The 19,522-nt window shown below is 35.2% G+C and overlaps 1 protein-coding gene across 3 annotated transcripts in view; it reads left to right on the forward strand.

Annotated features, from left to right (window-relative positions):
* The window catches only part of TBC1D23 (TBC1 domain family member 23), a 67,031-nt gene that overhangs the window by 40,350 nt on the left and 7,159 nt on the right, over window positions 1-19,522 (forward strand). For 2 of the 3 annotated variants that reach the window (XM_060010542.1, XM_060010541.1), the window contains exons 10-17: window positions 944-1,036; window positions 3,522-3,692; window positions 6,533-6,575; window positions 8,477-8,586; window positions 11,423-11,562; window positions 13,094-13,138; window positions 16,439-16,527; window positions 19,190-19,325. In XM_060010542.1, the coding sequence (XP_059866525.1) occupies window positions 944-1,036; window positions 3,522-3,692; window positions 6,533-6,575; window positions 8,477-8,586; window positions 11,423-11,562; window positions 13,094-13,138; window positions 16,439-16,527; window positions 19,190-19,325 (827 nt within the window). The remainder of the gene's footprint in view (window positions 1-943; window positions 1,037-3,521; window positions 3,693-6,532; window positions 6,576-8,476; window positions 8,587-11,422; window positions 11,563-13,093; window positions 13,139-16,438; window positions 16,528-19,189; window positions 19,326-19,522) is intronic. The other variant, XM_060010543.1, reaches the window with a different exon arrangement.

Here is a 19,522-nt window from a genome sequence, read left to right on the forward strand (position 1 = left end):
AATTAATTTTGACACCAATGTTTGTAAATTGCCAAATCTTTTTTCATATTTTAGCAAAGCAACTGAATGTTATATAAAGTACTTAAAAGGGTGGATTTAGCATTTAACAGTTAAATTTTGGATACTTATACAGCTAATTGAATTACATGGTTTAATGCCAAAAGGCATGTTACAAAGGAGAATTGAGGATATACCATGGTTTTCTGTCTGTTGCTGTCTTCATGAAAATCTTTTTGCTAACAGTGCAACAGTTAACCGTGTGTGTTTGGAAGATGGGATGTATTTCGAAGATGGAGAGAAGAGGAACGGACATGGAAAGACAGGCCTTTTACAGTAGATCTTTTTAAAACAAGCATTTCACATATTTTTCTTATTAGAACTATTACTTAAAAACAAATCAGAGCATGTAATCTAGTTTAAAGAGACCCATGTGAACTTCTTCAGTTCAGACTGGCACTGGAGAACCTCCTCTCACCCCCAAAAGACATTTATTTAATCCTTATGTGAATTGCATTGTTGATAAGTGTGTGGGCTTATTTTCAGAAACAGGAATTGTATCTACATCTGTGTTTATTTTCAGAAACAGGAATTGTATCTACATCTGTGTTTATAACTACATAGTGTTTTTAAAAGTGTTTAACATGATAGACATTAAATTATTAAATTCCAGTATAATTAGTTTTATAGCTCAAACTAACATTCTTCTGCTACATATTTTAAGACTTTCTAGTCAAGAACAGTATATACAGAGTATTTTAACTACTTAAAATGAATAAAAGTATTTAAGATCTTGAGGTTATTTTCTTGAGTCTGTATGGATCCTCCTATGTGAGATCCATTTCTAATCTATCTGTTTCCCCTTCTTTGGTTAATTGTTAATATTATATTGTGTAAAATGTGACCCTCATGGCAAGTTTTATTTTGTCAAATGTTTCCCTTTTAGGAAGGAGTCCGGTTCTTTGTGGTGGATTGCCGTCCTGCAGAACAGTATAATGCTGGGCATTTATCAACTGCTTTCCACTTAGATTCAGATCTGGTTAGTATAAATGCTGATTAAAAATTTTTAAAAAGTAAGAGAAGAAATGGATTTCTTTTCTTTAGCCCATAAATAAATACACATGTACCAGATTGGGGATGTTTTTCTTTCTGCTTAAGGAGGGAGTCTCTGCCCTTATAAAAGTGTTGCCTCAGGTTTCCTTTTCACCTAGGACACCCTTTTGGCATCATAAAGGGTAGATGAAAGCACTGTTAACTATGGCTTACTGTTGCTTACCATTGTTATGTCAGTAAATTCTAAACTTCTTACTGTGAGCTACCTGATGTAGCACTCAGCATAGTGTCTTGCACTTAGTAAGTACTCTGTGAATATTAGCTCTTCTTATGATTGGGTAATTAGTCTATAAGCCTTTTTTTCCATCATGAGTACTTATGCATATAATAAAGTAATATTTAATAAGGGTGGTATCTGGTGTATAGGGGCTCAGTTGTTCAAATTGCTGTCCTAGGGTCACTTGAATTGAAGGACTAGATGAAGTAGATAATTAAATATTGTCAGAGATGCTTAGAGCATTTGGTAGGACTGGGACTGACATCATTTAAGCCCTTCTGGGGTTATTAGAGCCTCAGGGATGGAGAAGACAGAAAGAGGAATAACTTCTTTTGCTGACTATTCTATCTGCCCTTCTTCCCAACTTGTCTGAAAAAGTTGACACTGAAGCTGAAAGGCCATGTTGAAAGGTCTAGGTGGTATCAAGAGGAAACTCATGGAAAATGGAGGTGAAACAACCCAGAGAGTTTGGGGTGCTATAGGTGAAGAAGGCAGTCCTAGCTTGTTTGCATCCTAAAAGTGAACTCTGGGCCTTTCTCTTCCTTGATTCATCTAGGAAGACCTAAATGGTCCTTCTTTTATGCTTATTTTTAAAATGTATTCATCATTAATAACTTGGTTATTCTTAAAAAACTCAAAGGATGTCTCCAGAGTTGACAATTACTCTCAGTTTGTTTAATCATCCAGACCTTTAATATGTCTTTATATATTTCTTACTCACTTTTTTTTTTTTCCACTTGATTTTTCACTTAATAGTTCACTTGCATTTTCACTTAACAGTTTTTTGGAGATCTTTTCATTTTAGTACATTGTTTTTAATGGCTGTATAGTGGTCCATGGTACAGATATACCATAATTTATTGCCTGATTGATGTACATCTAGAATGTTTTCAGTTTTCTTGTAATAAAACAATGCTATAGTTAACATCCGTATATATATTTTGTGGACTTGTGCAAATACTTCTGTAAAATAGACCCCTACAAGTAAAATTTTGGGGTTGAGAGTTGTGGGCATATACAACATTACTAGAATCTGCCGTATTGCCCTTTAGAAAGGCTGAATCAACTGATACTTTACAACTGTAAGTGAGAATGATTGTTTCATACCATCAGCATTATTGGACATTACCAATTTTTTATTTTACAAGAATGATGGTCATTCTTGTTATTACTAGTGATGTGCATCTTTTTTCAAGTGTGCTGTTAATTTGTATTTTTTTTATCAATGCAAATTGCTTTTCTATGGTTTGTCCATTTTTCTATTGGATTTTCACTGTGCTTTTTTTTTTTTTTTTTTTGCGGTACACGGGCCTCTCACTGTTGTGGCCTCTCCCACTGCGGAGCACAGGCTCCGGACGCGCAGGCTCAACAGCCATGGCTCACGGGCCCAGCTGCTCCGCGGCATGTGGGATCTTCCCAGACCGGGGCACAAACCCGTGTCCCCTGCATCGGCAGGCGGACTCTCAACCACTGCGCCACCACTGTGGAAGCCCCACTGTGCTTTTTATGAACAGTTTTTTGAACAAATTTTTGTATTTATTGGCATACTTGTTTTCTTGAGGGTAGGAAATCAATTTTTTCATCCTCGTATCTCTAGTATCTAGAGTAGTGCTGATGAATAAATGGCTTCTACTATTTCTGAACTGTCCTCTAAGAAATTCATGGTTTGCCATGTAAGTGGAAACTAAAAAATATAGCTTGTTTCAATGTATTGTTTTTGTCAGGGACCCTTCCACTCAGTGTTAAACTTTTCTTGTCATGATACCTAAAGACACTGAAGCTTAGAAAACAAACAGCAAAAACAATTTTTTTTGTCTAGTAAAGTATTTTCTTTGCATAATTTAATCTTTCTGTGAATTTTCAACTTTTGTTTTCTGATGTATTATAGGTACATTTATACACATTTCTTTTATCCCAGGGATTTTATTTATAAGAGCCTTTGTTTGGGGAATTCCCTGGTAGTCCAGTGGTTAAGACTCTGCAGTTTCATTGTTGAGGGCCTGGGTTTGATCCCTGGCGGGGGAACTAAGATCCCACAAACTGCGTGGCATGACCAAAACAAACAAAAAAAGGCTTTATTTTCATGGTGGCAATATAAATATTGTTTTTTTTTCCCACCCTGGGAAAATATTTTGTTTTGCAAATGTATAAGAAACACAGGCTTGCCACATTAAAAAAATTTTTAATTGTCTAGATGCTCCAGAATCCGTCTGAGTTTGCACAGTCAGTAAAATCCCTGCTGGAAGCACAGAAGCAGTCCATTGAGTCTGGCTCCATCGCTGGTGGGGAGCACCTCTGTTTCATGGGCAGTGGCAGAGAGGAAGAAGACATGTATATGAACATGGTCCTGGCACACTTTTTACAGGTATGCCGACAGATTAGTTCAGTTTTCCTTAGTTACTGCTATCACCTTTAAGAAATTCTCCTAGGTAATTTTGTGCTGTTGTCTACCTTGTCAAATTTATCTGTTTTTTTTTTTTTTTTAACACTTTATTGGTTTTGTGTCTTGCCAACAAAGGTCTTCTCCCCCAGATTTTTCTTGCATGCTTATGTGTTATACTTTTATGTTTAAATCTTGGCCCATCTGGAATTATTTTTGTGTAAGTGAGGTAGGAATCAAAAAAAATTTTTTCCCCAAATAGCTAACCAGTTGTGCTGTCAATATGAAATACTACCTCTTTAATATACTGAATTCCTCAATGAATCAGGGTCTATTGCTGGATTATTCTTTTGCATTTTTCTCTATGCCTATTCATGCCTCAGCTTTTTACAGTTGCTATATAATTCATTTTAATATCTTCACTTTGAAATTGAATAAATGTACACGTATATGTATTCATGACACTTAGCCACCTTTCCTTTTTGTGTTTAAATGTTGTCTTCAGCACGACTAATTTGTATCAGCGATTTTATGCAACCTGTCCCCTCTACCTTTTCTACAAAGCCTCACTCAGTGATGGCTCTTTCTTTATAAAAATGGTTGTTTATTAGGTATTCTTTGGTAGTTTATACATTAAAGTCCTCATTTTGTGTGGCCCTGAACTATGGAATCAGGAAGACAATAGGAATGCTATTACACAAGCCACTCAATTTACATCCACTTTACTGGGAATCTGGTTTGAGAAAATTAGTCTAAAGCAGGGGTCCCCAACTCCTGGGCAATGGACGGGTACCAGTCGGTGGCCTGTTAGGAACTGTGCCGCAGAGCAGGAGGTGAGCAGTGGGCGAGCCAGTGAAGCTTCATCTGTATTTACAGCCGCTCCCCATCGCTCCCATTACCGCCTGAGCTCCACCTCCTGTCAGATCAGCAGTAGCATTACATTCTCATAAGAGTACAAACCCTACTGTGAACTGCGCATGCGAGGGATCTAGGTTGCGTGCTCCTTATGAGAATCTAATGCCTGGTGATCTGAGGTGGAGCTGAGGCGGTCCCACCATCCCCAGATGGGTCCATCTAGTTGCAGGAAAAGAAGCTCAGGGCTCCCACTAATTCTGCATTATGGTGAGTTGTATCATTATTTCATTATATAGTACAAAGTAATAATAATAGAAATAAAGTGCACAATGAATATAATGTGCTTGAGTCATTCTGAAATCATCCCCCACCCCACCCCCCATCCGTGGAAAAATTGTCTTCCACAAAACTGGTCCCAAGAAAGACTGGGGACCGCTGGTCTAAAGGACAATCCTTGAAAGACAAAATCAGAGAAGGAGCAAGGTATTTGGGAGAGGGATTATAAGGTAAAGTTATACTTTACTGGGGGAAAGATTTTAGAAGTTTATACAGAATAACAAAAATAGGTTCTCAAACTCATTTTACTTATAAATTTAATTGACCTATTCTAAAAATGGCCTGGTATAGGCTGTATATTATGAAGGGTGTCAGATGGCAAGAATTTGGAATATTGTGGACTTCTATTAATAATTCGAGCTCTTAATGTGGTTTTAGAAATCCCCCCCCCCCCAGTTTTTATTGTGGAAAATTTCAAACAAATCCACAAGTAGGGAGAATTGAACTCTATAAATTCTTTGTAAAGACATAACCACATTATCACTCTACACTTTATTATAAAAAAAAGTAACGAGTGTTCAAGTTCCCTTGGTTTTCTCAGGATCTAAAACAAGACATTGCACTCTGGTTGGTATCTTTTAAGTCTCTTTTAATTTATAGGTTCCCTTTCCTAATTTTTTTCCTTGTACATATTTGTTTGGAAAAACTGGTTACTTTGTCTTATATTTTTCCACAATCTGGATTTTGCAGATTGCATTCACACGGTGTTGTTTATCAGGTTCTATCCCTGGTATTTCCTGTAAACTGGTAATTAGACCTAGGGACTTGTTAGATTACTTTTGGGGGTGGGAGGGTTAGGAAGTCTTGGGTATTGTGTACTTCCTCAGGAGGTAAATACTGCCCAGATCTCTTTCCTTTTTGTGTCTTTGTTTGTTTATCATTGCTTAGATTCATTAATTTTTAGTAGTTTGTAAAATGTTAACGTTCTGTCATTTCTTCATAATTAGCTGTAGTATTTGCTTTTGTATTTCCTTTTTATAAAAGACCCAAAATATTTTGGCAAGCTTTTAAAAACCATTCTAGTAACATCCGAAAATACAGCGTAACTGATTTTGGTTTGACTCTGTATCGCACTATTGGGACTATAATACAAGTAAAATCACAGTCTCATTAGTAGCCATGAAGTTGTCCACTTCTTCCCACTCAAGCACCAGACCTTATAGTACACACGATAAATGTATGTACTTCTCTGTGCCAAAGTCCAAAATGTCAAAGAAGAAATTCAGAAATTTAGTATATAACCTTATATTACATTTGTCAATGCTTATAGAACTATCAGAAGTTTTATAGAATTTTTTTTAAAATTTATTTAATTATTTTATTTTTGACTGCGTTGGGTCTTGGTTGCTGCACGCAGGTTTTCTCTAGTTGCAGTGAGTGGGGGATACTCTTCGTTGCGGTTCGCGGGCTTCTCATTGTGGTGGCTTCTCTTGTTGCAGAGCACGGGCTCTAGAGCGCAGACTCAGTAGTTGTGGCACACGGACTTCATTGCTCTGTGGCATGGACCAGGGCATGGAACCCATGCCCCCTGCATTGGCAGGTGGATTCTTAACCACTGAGCCGCCAGGGAAGCCCCCAGAAGTTTTAATTAAATTGCATTTGGGAATAATTTTAAATTTTATTTTCCATTTCAGAAAAACAAAGAATATGTGAGCATTGCCAGTGGAGGATTTATGGGTAAGGTTTTAATTTATTAATCCCTTTGTCCCTACTTTTCAGAGGAAATTATACTATCACTGGAGCTGATTTAGAATGACCAAATTAGTTAATGGGTACACTTTCTCTTCAGTCATTCACTATTTTCAGAAAAGGCAAGGCCAGCAGGACATACAGATAAAGACAAACACAATAGACAATTGCAATGAGTGAATATATAGTGGAAGACTGTTGAAGTGGATGTGTATTAATTAGCTTGTATTTGTAGAAAATGTTTTTGTAAAGAGGGGTGAAAAACTGCCCCACATGATTTGTTTCTGTGGAGAAGGAAGGATAGATAGGACTGGGAAACAAGAGTAGGAGGAATAATTTTCACTGTATACTCTTTGCGCTATTTGCTTTTTTGTTTGCTCTGTTTTCACTTTAGTTTTGAACTACACGAGAGTATTAGCTGCTGAAAAAATGTTGACTGAATAGAATAAAACAAATAAGTTGATAATTTCAAGTCTGCAGATAATATCTGGTAATTCAGGATAGTAAAATGACAGAATCCCTACTAGCAAATATTTGAGAATATATGAAGGAGTAGGTCAGGATAGTAAGGTTAAAAAAAGACTATCTTTTTTCCTTTTCTTTTTTTTTTTTTTTACAATTATGTTATTTAAGGGTACAGATTTACAACTAGTAGATAAATAAGTCCTGGAGTACTAAGGCACAGTATACTAATGCACAGTATAGTGAATATAGACAACAATATTGTATTATAATCACCAAACTTGCAGAGACTAGATCTTAATTATTCCCACCACAAAAAAGAAATGGTAATTGTGTGACATGATAGAGGTGCAGCTGTTGCTACAGTGGAAGTCATATTACAGTATATAAATGTATCAAATCAACATTTTGTATACCTTAAACTTACACAGTGTTATATGTCAAATATATTTCAATTAAAAGATAAGGCGCCTTTCATTAGGAAAAGAGATATAAAAATATTGAACTATAATTACTAGGAAAATTAATGATAAAATCAAATTAATATTTGTTGGAGGCAATAGAATCCTGAGTTTGAATCATAAGAGTCTTATAAGGATTAAGTTCTGGCTTAATATGATTTTCTTATGTTATGACTTAGACATTTTGATAGGTTAGGGTCTATTTCTTCTTGGTCTTTGTTGATATTAGCAAGAATTATTTCTCCTGTATATCATGGCCTGATAACTAACTACCCTTGAAGCTCATACCCAAAGTGATTTAACAAAAGGTCTTATTTAAATAAGTACTAGTGTTAAGCAAGTATTGGCCTAAGGCCCAGTGTTATTTATTGGAAGTTCTGACAACATGATACAAAACGTCGTGATACAAGACACTTTTGAGAGTCTGAAAAGTATTCTTTTATAGCACAGATATCCTAGGTTTTAGGAACTTTTTTCTAAACTATGAATTATTTCTTTTCCAAGAATAATCTCTCTTTCCATAGCAGTTAATGCCTAAGACTGCTTCTTTATTATGGGAAGGATTAACTGATGTCTCCTTATGGTAAACAAAAGCCACCGTAGGTTTTCTATTAATCTTTTATGTCATAAAACCATTGCTAAGATTATTTATTAATACTTTAAGGATTACCTTCCAAAGAGGAAAACATCAAGCCTATATATATAGTTACTGTTACCCTTAGGGTCAATTAAGAAAAGTTATATGTGTATAGAGAGAGGGCTTTAGAAGGAAGAGGAAAAGGAAGGCTTTCTGTAGCCTGGGGTCTTTTAGTACTTTACAGAGGTACTGAAAGAAATACCTATGATTATGCCCTTGGATCCTTTTCATTCAGCTATGACATGTTTATTGTACTTCTCTGGTATTGAGTCTTTCCAAAGGGTTTGATACGTCAGGACTTTTTTTTCTTCTTCCTATTTATCTTTAAGCACTGCAGCAGCACCTAGCAGACATTAATGTGGATGGACCAGAAAATGGATATGGCCATTGGATTGCTAGTACCTCAGGCTCAAGGAGCAGTGTCAATTCTTCTCTTGATGTAAGTGTATATGTAGAATATGTCACCAGAGTTGGATAAATGCCCAGGTGATTAACAACTAAACAGCTACCATAACAGAAATGGAGTAAAAATAATTCAAACACATGCAGTGAGGAATCATATTATTGTGAGGTTAATGAAATGGTGGGAGCAGGCCTAAACAGCTAAACTAGCCAGGAGTTCTGGTGGTCTACCTGCTGAATTCAGATTTCTCCCTCTCCAGCTGCAGCTTGGTATCACCTAGTGACAATTTTCTACTCCAGCTTAAATGTCAGTGGAGATAATTCTGAGTCCCGTGACTAGCTAGGACTCTAAAGTGAGCTGGCTCTAGGAATCTCCCAATTAGTTTGGGTCTGGAGAATACTGAGGCTCATGTTTGCATCTCCAGCATACTGTCTCTGTAGCTCTCCTCCCCACCACATACCTACATGATTAAAACTTCAGTCCACCCATATTTGAGAATGGGCCAGGCAGAGGAAGACAGGAACCAGTTGCCAATCCCATTTTATTTGAGTTTTAGGTATTGAGGTGTACATTACTGCAGGGTTTTGCAATAGTGGGTAAATCCATTCTGTTCTACTTTGGAAATATTTGGGCAATAAGTCTTGTGTGTTTTCAGTATTTCATGTCATTTGAACTAGGTGTCATTAAATCATTTTCTTAACAAGTAATGGTCTTCATCTACCTAAAGGTCATTCTTTAAAGAAATAGAGGGAAAACTCCAGTACAGGGTGATGGTTACAAGCTTGGGCTTACCAGTCTGACTCACCTGGGTATTCAGGTTTTGTCTTCACAGTTTACTTTCTTCATGATCTCTAGCAAGATCTTTTCCACTCTGGTTTCTCCATCTGTGCAAATAGGGATGATGATAATACAGCTTTCTTCACAATAATGACATGAGGATTAAATGTGCAAGTGAATGTAAAGTGTAGTACCTGTCACTTATATATCTTATAGTAGTTATTATAAAATTGTAACTCATTAGATGATTGATTGAGGCTTATCTTCAGCCATGTAAGTCAAAGCAAATTATTGCCAAATTATCAGCGGATAAGTCTTCTCTGAGAATTAGGTTTTCAGCTTGATCTAGGTATCTAGGAGCTCACCATTTATTTAATAAGTATTTGCTGTTTTCATTTTAAATATCTAAATAGTATAGATGTATTATAATGTGTTCAGTTAGTCCCCTTATTGTTGAATATTTACATTGTTTCTAGTCTTTTACTATTATATACACTACTACAATTAAGTTTTGTAGTAATATATTTGCATATGACATGATTATTTCATCCTATAAGTGAAATAACATGATCAGAAGATTACATGTCAAAATCCTTAGAATTCTGCATTATTGTCAAATTGCCCTCCAAAAAACATTATTCTAATTTATATTCCTGTCCACAGCTTTGGATGGTCCTTGTATTGAACTTTTTATCTTCAGATTTGAAAAACAATGATTGAGGCTAAAGATAACTGTCTTAAAGATGTGTTACATTCAGAAGTACCAAAGAATTTCCACAGTCAGTTTAATTTGGTTTTGAATTTGGATATGGCAATGGGAACATGATTTTTGTGTTATTTAGTTAATGACTTCTCTTAAAAATAAGAATAAAAAAAATAAAAAAATAAGAATAATACATGTTCATTGTAGCATCATATATAAATATGAAAAATATAAAGAAATCAAAATTATTTATAACCCAACCATGGATAACAGCTATTCATAGTTTGAAATATTTTCTTTAAATCTTTTATAATGCATATTTGTTTAGTATTTTATTTTAAAAGTAGTGATCAGAGTGTACATACAGTTTTATTTTCTGCTTTCTCATTGAACATATGAGCATTTTCTAGTATTTTTAAATGCTTTTTTTTTTTTTTTTTTTTAGTATCAGTATAGTTTTCCACCAAATCCTAGGACATTTTCTGATTATTTCCTCCCCATAAATTCTGAAGAAGAATTAATAAGCAGAAGATAGGCACATTTTAAAACTTTTGACATCTACTACCAGCTTCCCCTGTAGGGTATAAAGGAGCAATTATATACAACTCAAGAATTATACTCACATCTATTACACTAGGTACATAAGAGTGACTTTTCTTGAGAAATTAAAGGCCTAAGTAATAATGTTTTAAACAGCAAAAATTTACAAGGAATAAATGTTTAAAAATTTAGCTATATGAATGATATTCTGATTATAATTTTGCTTATCTTTATAGAGTAATCTGAGCTAAGAAAAGGTCAATAACTTTATTTCTTATTGAATAAATAAGGTAATTTCAGCCTCCACACATTTATGTGTGTAATACATATCCTCATTTTTCATTTCTACCTTCCATTCCTAAAATGGTTTCACCCAGTGTATCGGTCTGCTGGGGCTGCCATAACAAAATACAACCAACTAGGTGACTTAATGTATTTTCTCATAGTTCCAGAGGCTACAGGTCTGGGATCAAAGGGCTAGCAGGTTTAATTTCTCCTAAGGCCTCTGTCTTTGGCTTTCAGAGTACCACCTTCCTGTGATGTTGGTACATGGCCTTTTTTCTGTGCATGTGAATCCCTGATGTATCCCCTTCTTCCTGTAAGAGTATCAGTCATATTGGCTAGGGCCCACCTCATTTAACCTTAGTTTACTCTCTAAAGGCCCTATCTCCGTATTCAGTCACTTTCTGAGGTACCCTGGGGATTAGAACTTGTAACACGAATTTATGGTCGGGGGGTGCACCCAGTTCAGGACATAGCATCTAGATAACCTTTAGCAGTAGCGTATCTTGCTAATCATTTGGAGAGCAGTTAATCCATCAGTAAGTTGTTGTTTGTTTTTCTTTTTTTCAGGGTGAATCTTCTAATGGCTCAAATGATAGAGGAATGAAATCACTAGTAAATAAAATGACTGTTGCTTTGAAGACAAAATCCGTTAATGTCAGGGAAAAAGTTATCAGTTTTATTGAGAATACATCAACTCCTGTGGACCGGTGAGTTGCTTATACAGTATGAATTTGTGATGAGTAATTAAAACTATAGAAAAGTATCTTAACAGTAAATGTTAGTTGAATAGAATGTGCTCTAGAAAAGGATCGTATATTACATTTTTTTTATTAGATGATTCCAGTTTTCGTTGTCATCACAGAGATGTTCTTTATTGCTATAAAATTTTACTGTAAAGATTAGTCTGTCTTCTCCCACTGCTCAGAATAGGAGGCAAGTAATAATTCTGCCCCTTCACGCCATTCATTAGAAAAAAATTATTCCAATGGTATTATGTATATGATACTTCATATAGCAGCTGCTTCCCACATGTCAAATGGTTGGGAATCATCTGCTAAGTGCAGTAATCTCATAGCAGGAATCTCTTTCTCCGCTTCAGGAATTTAAAACCTAGAAAATTTGGTCATACTAAATCAAGCAGAAACCCGTTTTTGTAAAGTTTAAGAATTCAGATCTTCATAGAATTTTGTTCACAGCATGTGTGACCCCTATTTTCCCAATTACAAATGAAGTATCCAGCTAACAAATGATAAGTTTAAGAATGTCTGTTATATTGTTTCTTACTGGAACTGTGAGGGCACAGTATGTTTTTTTTCCTCCACATGTTGGTCTCATTGATCTTTCTTGTTCTTAGGGTTCAAAGCTAACCTAATAATCCCAGCGTGAAATTTTTTCTAAGCAAGCCTGATCTTGGAAATGTGTTATAGTATTTAATTTCACTCCCATGTCTTACTTGCAGCACCCTAGGAGAGTTGAAGTATTTGATTTTAAGAACTGAATATAAGGCATTTACTAATTTTCACTTTATTAAATAAAGGACATATGCATACAGAGATTTTTTTTCCCATTTAGTAAATAGCAAAGAAGATATAGATTATTTTCACTAATCCAAAAAAATTGTACCTTGTCTACAATGGACTAATGTTAAAGTGTTGTTATCAAGGCTGAAAGGTTTTTTTTTGCTCATTAAAATTATGTCTGCTTTCAAAAGCCTTAATTTTAAAATTACTTTTAGTTAGTGCATTCTCAATTAGGGTACTATTTTTTTTTTTTTTTCGGTACGTGGGCCTCTCACTGTTGTGGCCTCTCCCGCTGCGGAGCACAGGCTCCGGACGCGCAGGCTCAGCGGCTATGGCTCACGGGCCCAGCCGCTCCACGGCATGTGGAATCTTCCCCGACCGGGGCACGAACCCGTGTCCCCTGCATCGGCAGGCGGACTCACAACCACTGCGCCACCAGGGAAGCCCTAGGGTACTATTATTGGTACATTTTGTAGCATGAACACTTAAAATTTATTTTAAAATGAACTAGTGATAATTCTAAATTGAAAAGACTATTTTCTCTTCGTTAAAGAATCACTTGAAACTGACTTTTCTTCATTTTTCTTTGTACTTGGGATGATCAAAATATTCTTTTTTAATATACCCCCGGGTTAGAAAAACTGATTATATTTTTGTTTTAAAGCTTTTGCATTTTTAATAATCATATTGTTCTGTCCTCTGCCTCAATTTGCTATAGAATGTCTTTCAATCTTCCTTGGCCAGACAGAACATGTACCGAGCGGTAAGCCAATGAGTAGAGCAGCTTTACTGGACCATCCTTTTCCTTTAGCATGCTTCATGCTGTCTATAAGCCTCATGTTGTCTTGGCTAAAATTTCATGCAGCTGTTTCAAGTGCTAAACTTTTCTCATTCTGCTTTTAGGAGTGTGTGATGCTGATATGTTTTCCTTTTGGTTTTTTGCTCGATCATTTTAATTTTTTTCCTTGCCTTCTTCTTTATATCTCCCATTCCTCATATGAAAATCAAGTACATTCAAACCCAACAACTTCATAAAATCTGCAGTTTTTATTCTGAGACAGAGGAAGGTGAAACAAAGAAAATATGTAGTCTCAGAGTTAGGAGGGTATTAGCTTTGGAGATCATTTACTTCTGTCTTGTGCTCTAACAGTAGGGAAAATTATAGCATCTGAGAAAAGGCACAGTTTGTGGTTCAAATTTTTTGTTATTTCATGTACACTATGTAGTTTTATAATATTGCTAGGTTTTTCTTAATAAGATGTATGTATTTAAGTTGGTGAGTTAACATTATATAAATTGGTGTGAACAAACTATAGTTCTAGGGTTCTACCTTTGCTTTTCCTTGAAAGAAATTAGGCCATGGTGGACATGTTAAAATATAATCCATCTCTTCTCTGACCCCAATAAAACGGGATACTCATCATTAGATTCCATAGGTTTAAAGTTTAGAAATCTACTGGATCTTCAATTAGGATAAACAAAAGAACATTATACTGTATGGCTTTACAGTTTTTATACTCATGATTTTTCTGCAATTTGAGTTTGAATATCAATTATAGCAATCCCTATGAACATTTAAAAAGAAATTCTAATCATACTTTGAATGTAAGTTAAGCTTCAGAATAATGGAGTTGACTTTTTTAGCAGGTCATTTCAATATTTTCAGTGAATTAGAAGTAGCATTTTTAACAATAGTTTACTTTCAACTTACGGATAAGAGTTGGCCAATGCCAGTTACAGACCTTCTATTATAATTTTAAAGGAGGTTGCTTCTTTTAAAATTATAATCTATTTGTGAATCATCTTTCTGTTTTCTCTTGTTACAGGACCATTGAATTAGTCTAATTTTAACTCCCAAGTTTTATCACAAATAATTCTTTAAACATTCAAATTATCTTCTCTAGTCCACAGGCAGATATATCCATTTTGAAAATAGAGTTTAGTGAAAAGTTAGAATAAATTGGGTTGGTTTTTGAGGTCAGTAAATCAGGTTAAAATCTAGTCAAACTCTTGTAGATTTTGTTTCTGCTAAAAAAGCATAGATATACTGCTTTTTTTTTTTTTTTTTTTTTTTTGCGGTACGCGGGCCTCTCACTGTTGTGGCCTCTCCCGTTGCAGAGCACAGGCTCCAGACACGCAGGCTCAGTGGCCATGGCTCACGGGCCCAGCCACTCCACGGCATGTGAGATCTTCCCGGACCGGGGCATGAACCCGTGTCCCCAACCTGTGTCCCCTGCTTTGGCAGGCAGACTCTTAACCACTGCGCCACCGGGGAAGCCCTATACTGCTTTTTAAAGAGTCCAGCTTTTTTTTTTGGATGTCATTTATATTCTGGTTCAAGCATTTACTGTAAACATTATCTTTGTTACTTTCTATGTTATAGTAGTTTATACTTCAATATCAGGAGAGCACCAATAACTTAATCTCATACAATTTTATAATCTAGACCGCACTAAAGTATTGTTACACAAAGCTGTATTATCTTTGCCTTTTGTAAGTAAGCTGAATCTGAGTTTCATAGGTATTTGAATTATTTCTTTCATTTTCTTTAATGAGCATAGTTTGATAATTTATTGGATAATTTTACATTAGATATGCTTTAACATAAAAAATGATTTTATAACTTAAACTGTAAGCAGTGTATTGATTAACTTAATTCTGTTATATACTCAACTCTTACTGGTTTTCTGTTGAGGAATGTTGTTTTGGGAGAAATAAAGATTTAAGCATATTTTAACAAAATTAGGTCTTCATTTTTATTGATGATATGTATTAAGAAATCATTTAAAATACAGATTTGATCTCTGTCTTCTGGAAAAATTGAATTCTAAGACTAAAGACACATAACTTGATTTTTTTCCACATTGAACTCTCGATACATGACAAGGAAAAAAAAGCCATAGTTTTCCTTCATCGTAGAATATCTTAGCTGAACCTTACTCTACAAATAATACAATACTCTTTCTCCAGAAACATGTGGTATTTTGTTGAAATATTTTAAGTTTACTTATTGGTTTATTTGAGGTTACCTGAAAAGTAATGAGGTATTGATTTTTATATTAAAAAAGAGAGAGGTCATACTTCCTGCAGAACTTACTAAGTTTGAGTTTACATGTTTATGTTTCTGTCACTTGAAAGTGAAAGGCAAATTCATTTTCATGGTTTATTTATGTAAAAGAAGTAACATCTTAGTTTCTGTTTAAACAAAAGTAACAGTAATGAAAAAAAAAATGAGAGGAAAAACCTTAAGACATTTGTACCCATATGAGAATTAGGCACTCCTACTGGAATTTGAATATTTGGTTTCATAAACTATTTTGTCTAACAAACGTGTATGTAGCACTTGCTGTATGCCAGGCATTGTTGTAAGAGCTTTACCAAATATTAACTGATTAAATTTTTTTGTTTATTTTTGGCTGCGTTGGGTCTTCGTTGCTGCGCGCGGGCTTTCTCTAGTTGCGTGGAGCGGGGGCTACTCTTCATTGCGGTGCGCGGGCTTCTCTTGTTGCGGAGCATGGTCTCTAGGCTCACGGGCTTCAGTAGTTGTGGCTCACGGGCTCTAGAGCGCAGGCTTAGTAGTTGTGGCGCACGGGCTTAGTTGCTCTGCGGCATGTGGGATCTTCCTGGACCAGGGCCTGAACCCGTGTCCCCTGCATTGGCAGGCAGATTCTTAACCACTGTGCCACCAGGGAAGTCCTAACTGATTTAATTTTCACAGTAACCAGGAAGGTTAGATATTGTTACCACCATTTTACAGATAAGGCACAGAAGCACAGAGAGGTTAAGGAACTTCACAATGCATTGGTTTTATGTGAACATTAAAATTGTTTAAAATTTAATTTTTACAGATTTGAAAACATTCCGCATACCCAAGACCTTATGCCACTTTTGCTAACAATTTCCTTATCTTGTTTCAATTTCCTTAACATAGCTCTCCTGAAACTGGGTGGTACATGGTGGGCGCACAGAACATTTGTATTTTGTTTTAATATTCAAATGATACTTGGTGAAAATCTTTGGTAACTTAAGTAATGATTTCCCTCCTAAAATTCTTTGAATATAGGCATGTGAGCAGCAGTGACAGAGTGGGAAAGCCTTACCGTGGTGTAAAGCCTGTTTTCAGCATTGGGGATGAAGAAGAATATGACACAGGTATGGCAATACACTAATTTATAGACTGCTTTCTTCAAGCACCAAGAGTGATTATAGAGATAATTCTGGGAGTAGCTGAACAACTGCTTAAAAAAAAAAAAAAAAAGACACAGTGAAATTCTGTAGAGGAGATTGGAGAGTCTGTGGTTTTTCTATTAAGAGTTTGGTTTTGGACATCTTAAATTATGCCATAGAAATGCTGAGTAGGCGGTTGATTATAGGAGTCTTTAGCTGAGGAGAGAAGTCTAAGCTGGTGATAATCTGGGAATTATCAGTGTATAAATAGTATTTAAATCCATGGGATTGGATTTAAATCCCCCTGATCCACCCAGGTAGGAGATTGAGGGAATTGAGACATCTGAAAAGAGCCTTTTGAAACTGGAGGCAGTAGCCTAAAGGGCCACAAGATGGGGATATTATGCCAGGGAAGCTTGTCATCCTCTGTGATTGTCTTTCTTTATATTTTAAAAAATAATTTATTACTTTGGTTCATAATCCCACTGCCCAGATTACCCTGCTTAAGTAATCATAATTAATATTAATGTGTATTGAGTTAGAAAAAATATATTAAAATATGTATGGTATGTAAAGTATACGTTATATGTAAAAGTACAAAATAAGAAAAAAATACTCCCAAATCTCATCTTGCTTTTTCCACTTAGTAATATATGTTTCATATTTTCCACCTCAGCCTGTATACCTTCACAATTCTCTTTCTATTATACAAATGTACCCTAATTAAATCATTCTGTTCTCTTTCTATTATACAAACATACCATAATTAAATCATTCTTCTCCCAATTGACACTGGTAGTTTTCCAGTTTTATTTCTGTTTCAAATAGCAGTGGCTATCTTTATGCATATATCTAGGTTAACTTTTGCAAGTATATCCAGAGGGTAAATTCTTAACAGTAAGATTGCCAGATTAGAGGGACTCACATTTGACATTTTAATGGATATTACAGAGTCAACTTCTTGAAAACTGCATTGAGGTAAATGTAATTTTCTATATATTATTTCCTTTTTTTTTGAAGCAAATACGCAGAATTTTTATTTTCTCCTACACAAAATTTTTATATTCCTGTATATAAAATCCAAAAATATACTTCTTCTTTTATTTTATATCATAGTAAAATAATCAGTACATTGTATTTTATTTCTATACAGATTTTTCCCCAACACCTTCTCTAGCTATTCTTTATCTTCTGTTTCATGCACTTCTGTGTGCTATTTGTAATTGTTTCCTTTTCTCTTTTTTCCTCCCCCTCTTTTGCCATTTTCCTGTTACCTGTCAGTCTCTATCTCTCTCTAAATATGTGTTATTCCATTAACAAAGGGAGGAGGGAAATGGATGAATAAATGATGGTATATTTCACATATCATACATGTATATATACACATATATATTTACACTCTGGAAAATTGCACAGTAATGAAAAATAAGAAAACTAGAGCTATGTGTGTCAACATGGATAAATTTTACAATGTTGGGAGTAGGATAGCAGTTGCAGAAGAATACAATTGAACAGTGTACTATTTATATAAATTTTACTTAAAATGCAAAACGCTACTGTATATCATTTAAGAATTTTCATGTTGGGTTAAAAGTAAAGATGAGACACCAAATTCACATAGTCACTGTTTCTTAGTGGGGAAGAAAGGGGGATGTGCCTGGGCAGAAATCCATGAGTGCTTCACTTTTTTATTTAAGCTAGAGGTGAATAGATATGTGAGATTTCATTTTTTTATTATGTCTTTTTATATTTTGATTTCTTAAAAAGCAAAGAGAAGAATATTTACAATTATTAACTCTAGAGAGTGTAATTCCCCTTTGTTAAATTAGAAAAGCAAAATAACTAGAATGTCTTATATTTCTTTCGCAAAAAATCCCACTAAATAGATTTTTACTTATCTATCCCAGCATGGATTTTTTTGTTGTTGTTATTTTCCTTAAAATCAGAAACCAGCAACTCTGCAGATGGAGTGCAAGCTATAAAAATATTGAATCACTATGTTGTACACCTAAAACCAGTATAATTTTGTAAATCTACTATACTTCAATTAAAAAAAAAAAGAAACCAGCAAGAGAAAAAGAACTCTGCCATCTTTGCCCTCAAGATAGATGCTAATATTATTATTGGACAATTCTGCCATCACTCAACAGACTAGTCATAGATTAGAGTTATGTTATATAAATCAAAAAAGTTGAGGGCTTCCCTGGTGGCGCAGTGGTTGAGAGTCCGCCTGCCGACGCAGGGGACACGGGTTCGTGCCCCGGTCCGGGAAGATCCCACATGCCACGGAGCGGCTGGGCCTGTGAGCCATGGCCGCTGAGCCTGCGCGTCCGGAGCCTGTACTCCGCAACGGGAGAGGCCACAACGGTAAGAGGCCCGCGTACTGCAAAAAAAAAAAAAAAAAAAAAAGTTGAAATTCCTCATAGTTTAATATTTTAAAAGTATATTTTCACACCATATAGAATGATGTTTCATAATCTTTTATAGTAGTACCAGTGGCATAAGGAAATATAGTTGCTGGGTTAGAATTTTTTTTTTTCCAACAGGTGTGTTTAAAATACTACTGAAATTTTTTTCAGACTATTAAAAAATGTATCATTCTTAAAGTTGGTGATACCCACTTTTAACATCTTATAATTCTTTATAGATGAAATTGACAGTTCTTCAATGTCAGATGATGATAGAAAAGAGGTTGTAAACATTCAGACTTGGATAAACAAGCCAGACGTCAAGCATCATTTTCCTTGTAAAGAAGTGAAAGAAAGTGGACACATATTTCCTAGGTACTTTTTAAAATACCTTCTTCAGAAGTAAAATTGAATTTAGGGAAGTAATGATATAAAAGGTAGCTGCAGAAGAAATTTTATGTATCCAAGTACAATAAGATATAATTTCCTGGGGATTTCCCTGGCGGTCCAGTGGTTAAGACTCTGAGCTCCCACTGCAGGGGGCACGGGTTCAATCCCTGGTCAGGGGACTA

This window comes from Delphinus delphis, chromosome 4 (genome assembly GCF_949987515.2).
Source record: "Delphinus delphis chromosome 4, mDelDel1.2, whole genome shotgun sequence".
NCBI classification, from domain to species: Eukaryota; Metazoa; Chordata; class Mammalia; order Artiodactyla; family Delphinidae; genus Delphinus; species Delphinus delphis.